The sequence below is a fragment of the Tympanuchus pallidicinctus genome, unplaced genomic scaffold (genome assembly GCF_026119805.1).
Source record: "Tympanuchus pallidicinctus isolate F22 unplaced genomic scaffold, pur_lepc_1.0 scaffold62, whole genome shotgun sequence".
Lineage (NCBI taxonomy): Eukaryota > Metazoa > Chordata > Aves > Galliformes > Phasianidae > Tympanuchus > Tympanuchus pallidicinctus.
The window spans coordinates 120,093-137,772 of record NW_026294783.1 but is presented as its reverse complement, the minus strand read 5'-3'; the positions used below and the strand labels follow the sequence as shown (position 1 = coordinate 137,772).

Here is a 17,680-nt window from a genome sequence, read left to right as displayed (position 1 = left end):
GCATCGCCATGGATCTTTGGCATTTTCTGGAGCATCGCTGGTGCTGCTAGAGCTTGGAAGTGTGCAGGGAAGGTGAGAGGGGTCTGTGAGCTGTCTGCAGAGAGGATTGTGCTCAGCCAGGAATGGGAAGTTGCCCGGGTCCCTTTGCAAGGCAGGAAGGAGTGTTCTGAGCCACACCGCGCTTTGTGAAGCGGACGTTGAGAGGGGCAGGGCGTCAGCGTGGGTCTCAGGGTGTGTGTTTGTGCTCAGGTGACGGTCTGACGCTGAGTTTGCGGGTTGTTCTAGATCAATGGGGTAGACATGACAGAAGCCAGGCATGATCAGGCCGTAGCGCTGCTTACCGCATCCTCCCCCACCATCGTCCTGCTGGTAGAGAGAGAGGCTGCAGAGCAGCCCGGCGAGGGAGACGCGCCTGGCGCGCCGTGGGTGCGCATGCACTCCCCACCGCCACCCCCCAGCCATGGGGAGAGCCCAGCAGAGGAGATGCCTTCGCTGCAGAGGAGCCAGCTCTCTAAAGGCCTGGAGGATCAGTATCCCATCGAGGTGAGCCACCGGAATGGGGGATGGTGTTGGGTAATAGGTGTGTGGTGTTGAGCGCCCTTGGTTCGAAAGTGTGGTCGCGTGATGAGGGCTGGGTGGGTTGCTGGGGTATGGAGAAACAACGGGGGGCCCTCTTGTCCTGTGGGACTTTGTCTTGTGCTCACTCACACAGAGCATCCCTGATTCATAAGGGGACTCTCCGCTCTCCGTGACTCTGCTTCTTGTTCCTTCCAGGAAATTCACCTCGTAAAAGCAGGTGGTCCTCTGGGGCTCAGCATCGTGGGAGGCAGCGACCATTCGAGCCACCCGTTTGGGATTCATGAACCAGGGGTTTTCATTTCAAAGGTAATCCTGGCAGTGAACATTCCTGAGCTGTTTTCATTATTGGGGTTAAGATGGAGGATTTTGATGCAAGAGTCTGAAAAGTGTAATAAGGGTTAAAAAAAAACAAATGGGATGAGGAGGAGAAATGTGTGCATATGTAAAGAGTTGATTTCTATTAAATATATCTCTGCTGTTTTAGAAATCTGAATGATTTAATAATAACCTGCTGAGTTCGTTCCTGCTGCGCTGTTTGGGGAGAGTAAGCTTTTGAAATTGCTGAGCTTCTGTTTTAGTGAATGCTGGAAAGATGCAGGCAGTCCAGGACATTGGCCGTTACTCAAAAGGTGTCAGGGATGGACATGTAGCTGTAAGGAAAAACAGAAGATTCTCCTGCATCCAGGCCAGTGTCCTTCAACCTCCCACTCTCTGTGCCGTGGTAACACTGGCAGATCTTATTCAGGATCAGTGCACAAGCCTCTCGTTTACTGCAGCCCTTCTCCATGAAAGCCAGCCACACTCGTTAGATGAGAGATGCTGGGGAGATACCCCTGCCCAGTCCTCTCTGCAGCCATGCATCCCTCTTGCCTTGGAGGTGCTGATCCTGTCTCCTGCATGCCTGCAAGTCCCAGAACATCTTTACCTATCAGTGAGGAGGCACACTCAGATCTGCTCTTAGCCCATGTCTCAGTGGTTTCTCTGAGTGTCCCATTCTTACGCTGCTGATTTGGTGATCAGGAGTCCTGTATTTGGGCTGTTCACCACCTTCACAATCCTTCTTCAGCTTTCTGCCCAAAATCAAGAGCTGTGGCTTTTGTTCCTCCTTGCAAGGTGCTGCTTCATGCTCTTGTTTTTTTAGTTGCTTTTCTCTGAACCTTCTCTGCCTCCACTGTGGCCTTCTTAAAATGTGGGATAAGAGGATCATTTGAGTTGTAGGGAACCTGTAAGGAACCATTTGATCTCAGAACCAGCTCAGAGGAGCTCGCTGAGGTCCTTGTCAGGTTCTGAGTGCCACAACAATGGAGATGCTGCATTCTCTCTGGGCATCTGTTCCAATGTTCAGCTACCATTACAAAGAATGTTGTATTCCTAACGCTTAGTTTCCTTTGTTCCATCTCTTTTCCCTTGCCTCTCTCCCTTTGGACAGTCACGAGTCCCAGAACCATAGGGGTTGGAAGGGAAGCTCGCCCAGTCCAACCACCCCCTCTAGAAGTTCCCCAGAGCAGCTTGCACAGGAAGGCATCCCAGATGGGTTTGCCAGTGTCTTTCTTACACCCCAGATGCAAGTGCTGGTTAGTGGGGAATAATCACTGCTCTCAACTCACAGTTTACTCCCTTCTAGTCCAGCCCAGTGTGTACCCTCTGCTATTGCAACGATACACTGCTGACTTAGCTTAGCTCTCTGCAAGACGTGTTGATGTCCTGTTTGTTTTCCCTGACACCATGCAGTGCATTCTTCTCCTTTTGTAGCTTCTTCACCTGGTAGCTCAGCACCGTGTCAGAGGCCTTACTGAATTACAGACAGATGGAATACAGCCATCTTCCCGTGTCCACTGGCAGTGAAGCCATCACAGAAGGCCACCAGGTTGGTCAGGCAGGACCTGCCTTTGGTGAAGCCACACTCGTTGTCCCTTATCACCTTTCTCTCTCAGAAAACTGACAGAGGAATTAGGTTCAAATAATAATATGAGAAATAAGAACGCACTCAATGGCATTTTAGAGCAAATCTTACTTCGTTCGTTGTTTTTTATGGATGAAGTAGCTTGGTATTTATTGTGATCTTTCTGGTGATAGCATCTCAGTACTGCACAGTTTCTCTTTTGCTCCCTGTCCTACAGAGGATGGGGGGAAGAAAGTGAGATGGAAAAGAACTTGCAAGTTTTTGAGATAGAAGCAGTTTAATGAAGGAAAAGCAATAGCTGTGCACACAAGCAAAAGGAAAAAAAATACTCTCTACTTCCCATCAGCAAACAATCTGCTGGGAAGCCAGGCCTCAGCACACACACACTGATTGCTGCAGAAAGTCAGGACCTTGTAATTACGGTGCAGAACGTCCTAAACAGGCTGAAAACGGGGTGACAGTTTTCAAGCAGTAGCCATCAGAGCCATCAATGGAGTGTCAGTGAGTTGGAAGGGTGTCCAGGCAGATTGTACAAGGATTTGTACCAGACCTGACACTCAGCTTCAGCAACGTTGTGGAAGCAAATCCAAAATTGCAACCAAGAAACGATATGTGGAAATATTAGAATTGTCATTTATAATGAGTAGAAAACAGCCATGTTGATCACTTTTTCCTCTTCAAAGAAATACACATCAGGGTAACTGAGAGTGATGTTTTGCATCTAGAAATAAACAGTGTAGACCGGTTCCCCTTCTGCAGTGTTTCTTCTAAATTCTTCTAGAAAGCAGTGGCTTTGAAAATTGTTGAAGCATCACAGTGAATGAACTGCAGTGTTCAGTCACTCAGATAATGAACAGTCATCCAGGCGACGAGCAGTTCTCCAAGCAATGCTTGGGCATGTAATAAGGGACGACGAGGGTGGAATTTTCCTGTTTGTGGAGGCTCACTGAATGTCATCAGCTCATCAGTGCACTGAGCTGCTTCTTCGCAGATGAATTTATTACCTCTCGGGGAGCTTCAGTTGCAGAGAGAAGGTCAGAGTGGCCTCAGAGGACGTTGGAGGATTGCCTTCAGACGCCGTAAAAATTGGCCCTTGAGCTCCCTGCCGCCGAAGCTGCAACACTCGCTCACTTGCTGTTGATCACAGGAGCGGCCGCAGGCTTTGTCAGCCCCCCTCCAAGGGCAGATTTCCTTCTCTGGTTGTAACACGAACTGTTTTCTGCAGGTCATTCCCCGCGGGCTGGCGTCTCGCAGTGGGCTGCGGGTAGGGGACAGGATCCTGGAGGTGAACAGCATTGACCTGCGCCATGCCACGCACCAGGAGGCCGTGAACGCTCTGCTCTCCAACACCCAGGAGCTGAGCGTGTTAGTAAGGCGAGATCCACCACCGCCTGGCATGCAGGTGGGTTCTGAGCAGGGATTGCACTTCCTTCTTCACAGATAGCTCAGCTCTGAAGGCGGTTTCTTATCTAGCTGGGGGTCTGGGTCTTCAGTACAACTGAACTTCTATCTGAACTTTCTGGATGCTGAGGAAGGCCATGAAGATGGTCGGAGAGCTGGAGCACCTCTCCTGTGAAGAGAGGCTGAGAGTTGGGGTTGTTCGGTCTGGGGAGGAGAAGGCTCTGGGAAGACCTCATTGCAGACATCCTCAACCTAAAAGGGGCCTACAGGAAAACGGGGAGGGACTCTATCGTGGATGATAGTGATAAGACATGGGGTGATGACTTTAAAGCAAAAGAGGGGAGACTTGATTACATATGAAGTTCTTTCCTCAGAGAGTGCTGAGGCCACAGGCTGCCCAGAGAAGCTTGGGTGGGTGCCCCATTCCTGGAGCCGTTCAAGACCAGGTTGGATGGGATTCTGGGCAGCCTGATGTAGGGGAAGGTGTCCCTGCCCACAGCAGGGGGGATTGGATGATCTTTAAGGTCTGTTCCAACCCAAACTATTCTGCAGTTGTCTTGTGGTGGAGTCACAGAATCACGGGGGTTGGAAGGGATCTCAAGAGATCATCAAGTCCAACCCCCTGCTAAAATAGATCACAGAATCTACTGTCCTGTGAGTTCATATCCAATTGAGGACTGTAGGGAGCCTCTTGCTGTACCAGTGGTGATACTGTGATCAGAACTGATTGATCTCATGTTTCATGAATAGAGATAGAAAGTAAACAGAAATACAAAGCCATATAAAGAAGAGAATCAACTGCCAAATGTGTGAAACGTCCAAGACAGGTCACTTTCAGGATTTTTAGAATATGCCCATCCCTTAAAAGCTTTTCCTATACAATTCCAGTCTGATCTAAAGCCAGAAACAAGGAGATCTTTCTGTATTTTCAGGAAATATGCATTGAAAAGGCTCCAGGAGAAAAGCTGGGCATCAGCATCCGAGGTGGAGCAAAAGGTCATGCTGGAAATCCATTTGATCCTACTGACGAAGGCATCTTCATTTCTAAGGTACCAGCCCACAAATTCTGCCCCTTGGTGATGTGCATGTCCTGCTAGGAGGCAAGATGATCCCTGAGAGAATTTGTTGTGTTTGGTGCTCTCTCCTTTTTTCACTGGCTACACTGATTCTCTTTTAGTTTTCTCCATCCGCTGAAGCACGTGAACGTGTTTCCTTTCATGTTTCCTCCTTTACAACAGCTGTAACATTTCTTCTTTCATTTCCTTTGTTTGCCTTTTTTTTTTTGCTATGTGAGTTTTGGTCCTTTTTCCATTACACAAACCTATGCTTTTTCCTTCTTCCCCTCAGTTCCTGTTGATACCCCAGTTGCTTGTGGCTTACCTGCCCAGTCAGAGGTGCATTTGCCTTTGTCACTGAACGCAGTATGAGTTCCTTGCTGTGCCTGCTGTGCCATGCACTGTGTTCCCTTTCCTTTGTATGCATACTGATTTGTCATGTCACTTTTCCCCAGGCAGGAGCACACACTTTCCAATGCAGTGCTGTGTATAAGCTAATGCTTTTCCGACCCTTATCAAAAAGTGTTGCAACTTCTTTGCTATCAGTCAAGAGAGCATGGTGGTGAACAGTGCAGTTTCACATCTCTTGCTTGCTTTGAATGTTCATATTGATATCGCTGTTTCCTTCTCTAGCTGCTATGCTAAGAGCAGAAACACTGTCCTTGCTCTAAAGTCTTAATCCTTGCTAACTGGTGGACTCTTCATATCTGCCAGTTAATCACTCACAGTAACGAGCCCAGGGAGGCGGTGGAGTCACCAACGCTGGAGGTGTTCAGGAACTGTGGAGATGTGGCACTCAGGAGCTTGTTTTAGTGGGCATGGTGGGGTGGGTTGGGGTTTGGACGTGGTGGTCGTAGTGATCCTTTCCAGCTTGAGTGATTCTGTGCTTCTGTACTGGCACACTGCAGAGGAAAGGCAAGATCTTTAGGGATCCTTGGCGGTCTGAGGGCTGACCACGGGGTTGTGGTTGTAATTGGAGATTTGCTACGAATTAAACAAGGATTTAACAGCCAGCATAACTAGTTACCACCTTTTCTAGCACTTAGTGTGGCTTATAGTTGCACAGCATCATTAGAAGTCTCAGTTACACGGGCTCGTCTGTCATCTGGGTGGACCCTGTGTAGATCAGGACATATTCCTATCAGTCGTGCGATACAGTCATCACTCAGATTTTAGGTAAAACCACACGAGAGGCACAACTCAGGACTCAAGACTGTGCTGATGCATCCCAGGCCACGGGGAATCCAGCAACAGTTCTGTTCTGAGTCCCACTGAGGGTTTAATGCTGCTAGATTTTATAGGCAGTGCTCCCAGCGCTGTTACGTTTCCCTATTCCAGGATATGGATGTCAGCACTGGTGAGACTATACCTCGAGTGCTGTGTTCAGTTTTGGGCCTCTCAATACAAGGACATCGAGGAGTGTGGCCAGAGAAGGGCAATGGAGCTGTGAGGGGTCTGGAGCACAGTGCTATGGGGACCGATGGAATGGGACGGTTCAGTCTGGAAGAGAGAAGACTTGGGGAGACCTCACTGTTCTCTCCAGCTCCTGAAAGGAGGTTGGAGCGAGGTGCAGGTTGACTTTTGCTCCCAGGAAACAGCAATGGGATGAGAGGCGATGGCCTCACGTTGCACCAGGTGGGGTTGAGGTTGGATATTAGGACCAATCTGTTCTCTGAAGGAGTGGTGATGCAGTGGCACATCTGCACAGGGCAGTGGGGCAGTCGCCATCCCCGGAGGTGTTCAAGATCCATGGAGATGTGGCGCTGAGGGACGTGGCTTAATGGGCATCGTGGGGTGGCTTGGGGTCAGACGTGGTGATCTTCGAGGTCTGTTTCAACATGAACGATTCTGTGATCTCCTGACAGCCAGCCTGCAGGAATTGACGCTGCTGAGGGGTTTAACCCACCTGTCAGTGCTGTCGGTGGCTGCTCTCCATCCCCTCGTAGTGACCCAGCCCTTGGGTCCTGGGAGCATCTCTGCCCCTTGGCACCCTGACAGTGGGGGTCCCCACAGCCTGGGCAGAGAGGGGGTGAGGGGAGGAGGCAGGGCTGTGTGTTAGCAGCCACTTAGGTGCTGTGGATGCTGACTTCATCGTCAGTTGTGCTGCCAGGGGAAAGGAGCAGAGGGCACTGATCACAGCTGCCTTGACTGTGTCATTTCAGCTTCACTCTCAGCTCCCCAACCCAGTGTGCTTTTCCTGCTTGGCTTATTCTGCCTCTCTATCTCTGCTAGCTGAGAGATGGAGCGTTGTTTTTCTTCTCTTTCCTCTTTTTCGGGTGCCTGATTACTACATTCTTTCTTCTCAGTCTCCCTTAATTGTTGTTTTTGTTGAGTCCCTTCATTATCATATATTTTTTTATGGAGTGTGGCTCTTCTTTGTTAAAACCTTACTACTGAAGTGTTACGAGTTGAATACAATCAGAAGCCTTAAATATATCCACAGTTTGAGGTTCATGGTCTGTTGCAATGGGAATAGCATGGTCTCCCCTGGTGAGATAAGAGTAACACAGATGACTGTTAGCATTATAGCATATACTGTTAGCAATATAGCATATACTTTTCCATGTGCTCCTCTTCCTCCCATTATTTCGGCATGTTTTACTGCCATGCTTGTGCATTTGCTCTCCCTGGGAAAGAAAATGGGAGAGTTTGGTCGTGTTCCATTTAGCTTCATGTGTCACCTTCTATACTTGCACGTTCCATTCACGCATTTTCCTGTTTTCCTCCCTGTAGGAAATTGTATGCATGCATAGAATCACAGAATCATAGAATCCTATCATCATGAATGCATGCCTATTTTCCCTCCCAAAAACCTACAAAAAGATCACGTGCAGCATTCCCTTCTCTTTTCCCAAGTACTTTCATAAAATAATGAACCAAATAGATGCTCCTCCTTTGCTGGTTGGTTTTTCTTCCCCCCTCGTCCCCCCATCACTGAGTTCTCTGCATTGTCTTTGTCATAGAATAGAATCATTAAGGCTGGAAAGGACCTCAGAGATCTTCTCATGCTCTCTGTGCCTCCCTGCTGCTCTGACAACCAGCCCTGCACGCCCTTGCATTTCCCCCACCCCTCTGGTGCCCCTCTGCTCTCCTTATCCTCTTGGCATCAATCTGCAGGCTGTGCAGAAGATCCCCGCGTTTCCATGCTCTTTTTGCAAAGCCTTTATGTAGCGCTGCTCGTAATTCATGTTGGTTCTTTGGTTTGAGTCTGGGCAGTTGAATTAAAGCCATTATTTGACTCGTGTTCCCAGCGACATCTGCTTGTACAGCCAGTGTACCAAGACCTTCATTTGAGCTTGGCCATGCGTGCATCCCGTTTTGTTACAAGGTTTTGGTTTCCCATTAGAAGTAAGGGCCATTTAGGGTTCTGTTCCTTTCCCCAACTGTTTCTGTTCCTTTCAGTTGAATCCTCTGTTTCTGCACAGCGTCTTCTCCTAAATCCACCATTCAGTTTCTTTTTCACTTTCCCAGCTTGCATATTTCTCCTATACCAGACATCATACTTTGTTTTCCTCCTTTCCACATTGTGCCCACAGCAAATCCTGCAGTCTCTTTTCCTTGTCCTAAAGAGGAAAACATTAATAACCTTCCCTTAACTTTACTTTCTTTGTTCTGGTGACAAAGCACGCACTTTCATTTTCTCCTCAAACACACACTGATATTTGCACTTTTTAAGACAAACTCTGGCATTTTCTGTGCCTTACCAGTATGTGATGTGAAGTTGCTTCCCCTGATGGCGTTGGTTACGTGAGGCAGGGATAAGTTCTTGTCATTTGCTGGGAAAAGAACCAGCAATTACACGTGGTGCCTCTCAGAGAAAGAGGAGGGAAAGTTCATAATCTCAGGTTGGATGTTAGGAGCAATTTCTTCTCAGGAAGAGCAGTCAAGCATCAGAACGGGCTGCACTAGGAAGAGGTGGAGTTGCTGACCATGAAGGTTTTCGAGAGCCGTGGAGATGTGGCAGTGAGGGCCGTGGTCAGTGGGAATGGTGGGGACGCGTTGTGGCTCAGCTTGGTGATCTCAGAGGTCTTTTCCAGCCTTCATGATTCTATGATTCTCTGATTTGTTATGCCTTTGTCTTCCACAAAGAAGTGAAAAGTCTCATTTATCTTTATCCAGAAAACTTAGCCCCATGCTTGCGTTTTTCCATCTCTCTCCCGAGAACAGCAACAAAAAATGGAATTTCCTTGCTCTGAGGGTAAATCATAGATGCGTGAGGTTTCTTTCTCACCTGCTTCATCGACAAACAAATAGTTTGTTCCCTTGGAACAAGATATTTCAAATACAGATTCTTTTCGTCTCTCAGAATGGGCTTCTTGTACACTTCTCCTCTATTGAAACACACAAATTCTTCCCTTTTTTGCTCTCTCTGTCAATGTGTCTGTGTACTTTCAATCTCTTTCCCTGACGTGTAGCCTCAGCCTTTTTCCCGTGTCCCTTTTGTACTCCTTCTCCCTGATGTGGTCCTCGTGCTCCCCGACCTTCTCTTTGCTCCTTGAGTAAAGCCACCATTCCACCATGGATTACAGGTGAGCTCCTCTGGGGCCGCAGCGCGGGACGGCCGTCTCAAGGTGGGGATGCGGATCCTGGAGGTGAACCATCAGAGTTTGCTGGGGATGACGCACACAGAAGCAGTGCAGATACTCCGAAGTGTGGGCGATGCTCTGCTGGTGCTGGTGTGCGATGGCTTCGATCCCAAGGCTGCAGCTGCCATTGAGGTGAGAAGGGAGGCGCGAGGAGCCCCGCGGAGACCAAGGAAATAAGGAGCCCACTTATTTCTGCACATTTTCCAGCCTTTTGCAGTAGATTTTTCTGTCTGTTCGTTGGTTGGGTTTTTTTGAGGTGTCAGATTCCAAAGTTTTCTCTCTTTATGAACTAGAGGTGATTGCCAGTTCATAAAACAGTAGCTTCGCAAGGCTGATATCTTCTGCTGATTGCAGAGCTGTTTTCACCATATCACTGTGCTGCATAGAAATGTGGGTTTCAAACAAATTTTCTGCAGTGTTCTTTTAGTCATTTTTTCTTGTATTGACGTTATATTTAAAGTAAATTTTCTTTCTATCCGTTGGTGTTCACCTTTCACTCAGGGAAACACCCACGGTAGCCCCATGCCTTCTAAGTTTTCTTTTACTGAGGCTTAGAAAGCCTTTATTTATCCTTTGCTAGAACATATACTCAGTCCATGGTAATCTTATGCCCTTTCTGTACCTGTTTTAATTGAAACTCCTCTTCCCTAGCCCTCAGTTTCTTTTTGTAATTGACAGTTGCAACAAGGTTTTGAGTTGTGAAGCAGTTCTGTCTTGTCCAGGAGCATCTTGGTGCTCTATATCTGGTAGCCCAGGGTGTGGAATCTTGTATGGTATACTATGGGCTTCTGCCATGTTTTATTGTGGTTTTGCTTCGTAGATGTCTCCGGGAATTATTGCAAACCCTTTTGCTGCTGGTATTGGACGCAAGAATAGCCTGGAAAGTATCTCATCTATTGACCGGGATCTCAGCCCTGAGGAGCTGGAGGTGCTGCAGAAGGTGGGTGTTCTGGCTTTGGCTGGGAGAGTGGTGAGGAATGGAATACTTGTTAAATCTCAAGTATTTCCCTTGGTGTGTGGGACCTGCAGCATAACAAGTAGCGGACTTCATGTTTGTGGGATCAGCAGCTCCCAGCACATGGACCAGCACGAGGCTGAGACGTGGTCTGGCTTCTTCCCGAGGTTGCCATCCTCCACGCAGGGAGAGAGCACGGGGTGAAGTGGCTCTAACTTTGGTCTCTCCTAGGAGATGGAAATGGTGAGAGAAGCGACTCAGTGGGAGAGAGAAGAAATGGAGAAAGTGGTGAGAGATGTTTCGTGTGGTGGAGTTTGTTCTTGACAGCAGTTCTGCCCAGGCTGCAGGCCCTGAGGAAAATGGCACAGATCGCCTCTACTCGACTGTGGTCTCTGTGGGGGCTGCGGGCCTCGTCTCTCCATAGTGCACCTCTCAGTTACTGTAGTTGCTTTTTGGCTTTGGCGTACCTTCCTGTGTGCCTCTTTGGTGGTACTTACCTGTTATTTGTGCAGTTTGTTACCGCTGGGACTTTCTGGCCAAGGTTTTCTTAAAGCTGCAGCTTTGAGGAAAATGGCCCATTGGCTTGGGAGCCCCACGTTTCATCACTTCTCTCCATGATCTGACAGCTTTCATGAGCGGAGATGAGAACACACAGCTCAAAGGTTGAGGAATCAGCCCCGTTCATCAGTCAGGAGTTTGTGCTCCTCAGTTTCCATGGCTGTTGTTCTGGCTGGGCACGAGAACTTTGTCCCTGAGGGGATTGGATTTTCCAGTTCTGTTAAAACTGCAATTTATTCAGTCAGATCCTGTTGGAAAATGAGGGAAAAATTGAATTTTTTAGCACTGTGCGTTGTCAATCTGCTCTCCTGGCAAATAAGTTTGTGTACATTTTGCATTTCTTCAGGTTTCCAGTTTAGATCTATTTATCTTGCTGGGTTCTCTCTGTTGTTCAGTCCCTGAGCTGAACGAGTTTTCAGGAACCACCGTTGCACTCTGCATACGTCTTCCAAGTTTGGTTCTTTGATCATTCAGATTCTAGGAGCAATATCAGTGGCTCCAGATCTCCATGGGCCGATCCTTGGCACGTTCCTCTGTCTCAGCTCTGCTGCCAGTTGTTTCTGTAACCTTACCGCAGAGCTTTGGCTCAGATGTTGCAGGGATGGACTTCTGGTGTTGCCCAGCTCCATCAGCACTGCCTGGAGCTCCTGTTACTTTTCACTTTATGACCTCCAGTTTTGCAGATGATACTTACCCAAAGCATACATACCCAGCACCAACATACACTTCAGCTTAAATATCCCTGAATATCCCTTTGGGTCCGGCAGTTTTCTGGAGCGCTGGCGTCTTCTCGTGTGGCTCATCACTGTCTGGAGATTGGGAGTGTGATATTGGGCACTGGTGGTAATGCACAGGATGGCCGGGTGCTGATCAGAACTCTCTGCTCTGTCTGTTCCTCAGCTGCGTCCCATCCATCAGCCTTGTGCCCTCAGGACCCTCTGGGGGCTGCTGATGGAGAGAAGCAGTCAGAAGGGCTGAAATGTGCCATAGAGCAGAGCAATTATGCTCCTTTTGTCCACAGCCCCCACTCTGCTGCAGAGGCTGTGGGCAAAAAGTCACAGAATATAAATGAACAGATGTAATTCCTCTTGAAATCAAGCAGTGGGTGTTATTTCTTTCCTTCTGCAGCTCTGAAGCTGCAGTGAGTTTGGTTACTGGCCACTTTCATGACACTCTGTGCTCAGCCACTGGCTTTAAGCCCTCTGTACAATTGCCATCTCTGTAGCTTTGTGGCTGTGATGCTACTAACAAGCATGTGATTTTTTAGGACTTTTTCCTCGACGACCACCAGCTCGTGCTCTGTAGATTTGTTTCTCTGTGCCCTTGCAGCTTCCCCACTCTGTGCTCTGCCAGGATCCCTCTTGTAGCTATAAGCAGCCTGTTCCCATCCCTCAGTGACGCTGCATAGGGTTCAGCTCCACTTCCTCTCCCTAGGAGTTGCCCCGCTGAGGATCTCAGAGCCACCTGCCCTCTTCCCTCCCCTGGTGACCCCCTGTCTTTACTTGTATGGGATGGCTGTTGCCATCACTTTGCTGGCAGTGCCCAGCACAATGCCAGCTTCTCCTTCCCTGGGCCAAGCTCACGTGCTGATTTCTGCTCACCTCATCCTGACACCAGCCCCCTCCATACCCCTCTGTTCTCCCTCTGGAATGATTGCCCAGCATGCAGCTGACCTCTTTCCCTCTCTCTTTGCCTGCACTGCTTGGATGCTGGTCTGGCTCTGTCCTGTGGCATGGAAGGAGTGGATGCGTAGGGAGCGGGAGGCGGCCACGCGGCAGCTTGAGGAGGCGGCAGAGGTGAGGAGCGTGGTGGGAGGGATGGAGAGATGGAGAGCAGAGGCAGAGCTCAGCCTAAGGGCTGGAGGAGCCCCCGAAAAGTAGAAGCACTCACTGCCCTCTGCATGTGTTCTCCTCACACCCCTGTACCCTGCGAAAAGCACAGCTTCAGCGTATGAGGAGATAGCAGAAATTGGCAACTCTTTAACGTGGTTGAGGAAGAGCGAAAAACAGTGACTAAAATATGAAAGCAAATTAAAATAGGAAGTGATATCAGGCACAATTATGCAAACAGTGTGAGTTAATACTGAAAATAGATACCACAGAGGAATTGCAGATTGACTTTGTTAAACGTAGAATCATGGAACATGCCGAGTTGGAAGGCACCCGTAAGGGTCATTGAGTCCAACTCCTGTATTGCCAGCTCCGGACCGTAAAATCTTTCTGGATTTGGTGAAAACTGGTTACATATGTTTAGTATTCTTTTCTCTTTCTGTAAGAGAGTGGATATGTGCATTGCACAGGAGAAATGGTGAGGACCAGCATCCCAGTGTGGCTGTTCCCTGCAGTATTGCTGTCACTTTTCCCTGTGGCTGCGTTTGGAGCAGTCCCAGGTTCACATCCCAGCAGTGGGAGCTTCCTGCAGCGTTTGGAGACAAAGCCTTGGCTGTGACTAAGGATGGTTTCCTTTGAATTGCTCTGTGCGATTGATGTAGCTGAATTCTGGCCTGATCTCTTCCTGGTGTTTCTGTTTTGTTTTTTGCTTCCCCCCTTCCCCCTCTCCAGAATGTCACGAGTGAACCTTTGCGAATGGACTATCGGACCCTGGCTGCTTTGCCCAGCAGTGGCTCACAGAGAGTCAATCGCACTGTAAGTGATGGGTGCTGAGCGCACATCCCTGCTCCCTTTCCTGCCCTCTCCTCTGCCTTTATGTGATGGTAGCGGTGCTCTGCAGAACTGCAGTGGGCTTCAGGTGTCTGAAACAGGAGGAGCTGCAGCGGAAAGATTTAGAAGGAGAAAATGGTGAGAGCAGAAAGCCAAGTTGCTTCCCATTGTGGAAAGGGAAGTGGCTTCTGTGGTTGCTTTGGTGCAGGAGATGATGTGAACAAGGCAGAAAGCAAGCCCAGCAGGAGGGAAGAATACACGTGAATGGAGTGTGGGGGCTTTGGTGGGGAAATAAGCAAGTACTGAAAGCTGCAGAAGCAGGAGGGGAAGATGATGCCAGGCACAGAAGATACCAATGCTGTGTGCAGAGAAAGCAAGGAGTGCAGAGAAAGCAAGGTTAGGATCCATCTAGGACTGCAAAAGGGGAAGCAGAAGTGATTGCATATCCCACCTAGTAGAGATAACAGTAGTGCCTTTGGCACTACTGCTGCCCCTCTGCCCTCCTGTGTTGCCATCTCTGATACATGGTGGAAACTCAGCAAAGAGAAAATCCAGATTCCACAAATGTCACAGATTACAGAGCTATCCGTCTTTCCTGGGTTGTTTAAAATGTCACATCTCCATCTCTGTTTTCTTTGTCCCCCCTGCATCACGCCTGTTCTGCTGAGTTGCTGCCTGCTCCCTTAGAGCTTCTCATCCTCAGGCTTATCCCCAGTTCCTTTCCTGCTGTTACAGGAAGGACCAACCCTTTGCTGATGTTGAGACAGAATATCTCTTTGTTCTCCCATTGTTTCAGATCATCTCTTCTACCCATCTCCGTTTCATTCCATTGAGACAGCTCTTCTCTCATATTTGTGTATCATCTCATGACTGTCACCAGTTCTGTCTTATTTTGTTCCCCATCCTCCCAAGCTTTGCCTTTGCTCTCCTGGCTGTCCACAAAAAATTGTTTCATCAGGAGAACATCTGAAGTATTTCCAGCATCTCTTCATTTAACTGAGTAGCTGGAAGCGAGGGGAGAGCCAACCCCATGCAAGCAGCTGTTCCTTTGTGAGCAGCCCAAGAGCTGAGCAGCATTTGGGAGCCTATGGCTGAGCCTGGGAGCGCCTGGCTCTGGAATGTGCAGCAGAGCACTGGAATGCTGCGTGTGGGGCAGCATCTATAAATGTCCCATCTCAGGGGAAGGGCCAATTAGTGCACATTTATCTTCTCCCAACTGTCTTTTGCTCAGCCCTACCTTTGCTCTGCTTGAAAAAATCCCACCTGCTTTGATTGTGAGATATGAGCTCCCAATGACAGCAAGGTTCTGGCTGCAGCCAGCCCATGTGGTGACAGCCTGGAAGATTCAAGCAGTCCAACCAGCAGAAAAGCATGCAGCTCATAGGGCTGGAGCACCTTTCCAGAGAAGAGAGGCTGAGCGTCGGGATTCTCTTATAGCAGCCTTTCAGTACCCAAAAGGGCCTACAGGAAGCTGGAGAGGCATTTTGTACGTGGGTGTGCAGTGATAGGGCAAGGGATAATAAAAGAAGGCAGGTTTAGATTGGATATAAGGACAAATATCTTCACAGTGGAAGTGATGAGGCCCTGGCACAGACTGACCAGAGAAGTGTGAGTGGCCCACGTTTGGGGGTGCCCTGGGCAGGCTGGTCTGGTGCACGAGGGTTGGAAGTGGATGATCTTTAAGGACCCCTCCAACCCAAACCATTCTTGACTCAATCAGCAGGTGATCTTTAAGGACCCCTCCAACCCAAACCGTTCTTGACTCAATCAGCAGGTGATCTTTAAGGACCCCTCCAACCCAAACCATTCTTGTCTCAATCAGCAGGTGATCTTTAAGGACCCCTCCAACCCAAACCATTCTTGACTCAATCAGCAGGTGATCTTTAAGGACCCCTCCAACCCAAACCGTTCTTGACTCAATCAGCAGGTGATCTTTAAGGACCCCTCCAACCCAAACCGTTCTTGACTCAATCAGCAGGTTGTCTCTCTGCAAACACCATGCCTGAATTAAGATGGCTGATGCTATTGCCCCATTCCCACAGTATTACCCTGTTTCTGTCTGTGCTTTGGCAGCTCTCACACCAAGCACTTTCTCCTCTGAGCTGTCTTGCATATCTTCAGCTGCTGTGCAACGCCTTTCAAGGCCATGCAGAGCCACTCTCCACACTGCTGAGCAGAAGGATGTACGATAAGGGTCAATCTCTGTCATGACTGCTGTAGGTTGCAGTGGAATTTCTCACAGGGATGCCCCAAGAGCAGTGTCCAGAGAAGGGGCAGATGTTTGTCTGTCTTGGATTGATCTGTAGTGCTGAGCTGGTTGTTCTGTAAGTAGGAGTCCTGAAGGCTTTTGCCGTGCAAAACTGTGTTTGTGCAGTTTGTGCAGCTGAAGAGCTTTTGTGGAAGGCTGCATGAAAGGCTCCTCTCAGTGATGCCCTCTGCAGTGGCAGCTTCTCAGCATTGCAGTGTTTGCAGTACTGCATTCAGAAGTCAGGATAACGCCATCACAGTAGCAAAGGTGCTGTGTTATAGTCTATCATTTTTCTGGATATTATAGGCTTGGAAACTGTACCCATGAATGACTGTGCCAAGCCACAGCAAAACACTTAAAGTCTCGTTTTGCTTTCTGGACCATAGAAAAGAAGATGACTTTACATCCGTCAGTAACGGGTCACCACTGTTGGTTAATTAATCTGTGCTTTCCAGTCTGAAGCTTTCAATTCCTGGCCATTGGTTCTCTCTCTATAGCTGATCACAGAATCACCAAGGTTGAACAGACCTTCCAGATCACCCAGTCCAACCATCCCCCCATCACCAATAGTTCTCACTAAACCACGTCCCTCTACACAAAATCCAAACGTCCCTTGAACACCTCCAGGTCGGTGACTCCATCACTCCCTGGGCAGCCCATTGCAGTGCCTGGCCACTCTTTCAGAAAAGCAGTATTTCCTACCATCCAGCCTGAATCTCCCCTGGCACAGCTTGAAGCCATTCCCTCTAGTTCTCTCACTGTTACACGAGTTCATTTTCAGATTAGATTTGTGTTAGCATCTGAGGCAAAGCGATGGGTCAAAACTGCAAATGCATTTCTTCTGTATTTGCTCAGAGAGCGCAAAGTGAAATATTCCTGTTCTCTGTGCTGGAGTGTAGAGTGACAGAGCAAGGCTGGGAAAAGCACACTGCATTGCCAGAATTGTTGACTCCCCAAAATAGAAATTGTTGCTCGTCTGATAAAAATAATCCATGCGGAGCTGATGGAGCAGGGCATCCTGCACCGGGACGCATGCAGTAGTGATGGAGATGAATGCGAGGAGTGGGTGAAGCTCAGCTCCAGTCACGTCCATCATCAGAACGGGACTTTGAGCTCCATCAGCCCTTGTGCAGCCTTGGGCAGATGCCCATCTCCACAGTGCCCTAAAAGCAGCATTTACTTTTTTACCGTCTGCGTGAGCAAAGTGAGCTTTGGTGCTGTAGCATCACTTGGAATGAGTGATAATCTCTGCTGTCTGCTTGGCAAGGAAAAGCAGTGTCAGGGTGACACGGCTGCTGGGTGGCAAACCCACCTCATGCTGGAGGACTGCTGTCATTCTTCTAATGAGTGCATCCACAAATGGGCAACATTCCTGAAAGCACTTTTAGCCTAATGTAAGTTTGTATTAGGATACCTTATGGTACTCTTGGGAAAAGAAAGTGGGGAGGAGGGGGATTTTTTTGATAGGAGCCTTTTGCATTGGGAAGGGATACAGTACAATAGCAAAATTTCTGGGGGTACACAGACTTCAGTGTCTGTAGAAATAGGATCTGAGCAGCAGCTCTGCCATCCGCTGCGTTGGGTTGGGGTGGGGGTGAGGGCTGGGGGAGGGCAGCAGGAATTCCTGAGCCTCTCAGCTGCCATTGTAAGCCAGCAGCCCACCCGGCCACCAGAGCTATTTTGGTGAGCGCTGCCGTGACACAGGAACTGGGGAATGTGCTCTGAGCTGAAAGGG

At 48.8% G+C, this 17,680-nt stretch overlaps 1 protein-coding gene and 1 long non-coding RNA gene across 34 annotated transcripts in view; one reads left to right on the top strand and one right to left on the bottom strand.

Annotated features, from left to right (window-relative positions):
* Positions 1-17,680, bottom strand: part of LOC128071941 (uncharacterized) — a 144,235-nt gene that overhangs the window by 89,611 nt on the left and 36,944 nt on the right. The gene's annotated exons all lie outside the window — the stretch shown is intronic.
* Positions 1-17,680, top strand: part of SCRIB (scribble planar cell polarity protein) — a 94,743-nt gene that overhangs the window by 48,969 nt on the left and 28,094 nt on the right. For 18 of the 32 annotated variants that reach the window (XM_052665161.1, XM_052665153.1, XM_052665169.1 and 15 more), the window contains 9 exons: positions 286-543; positions 775-885; positions 3,708-3,884; positions 4,816-4,932; positions 9,468-9,656; positions 10,345-10,464; positions 10,711-10,767; positions 12,777-12,833; positions 13,599-13,682. In XM_052665161.1, the coding sequence (XP_052521121.1) occupies positions 286-543; positions 775-885; positions 3,708-3,884; positions 4,816-4,932; positions 9,468-9,656; positions 10,345-10,464; positions 10,711-10,767; positions 12,777-12,833; positions 13,599-13,682 (1,170 nt within the window). The remainder of the gene's footprint in view (positions 1-285; positions 544-774; positions 886-3,707; positions 3,885-4,815; positions 4,933-9,467; positions 9,657-10,344; positions 10,465-10,710; positions 10,768-12,776; positions 12,834-13,598; positions 13,683-17,680) is intronic. The other 14 variants (XM_052665177.1, XM_052665175.1, XM_052665174.1 and 11 more) reach the window with 5 other exon arrangements.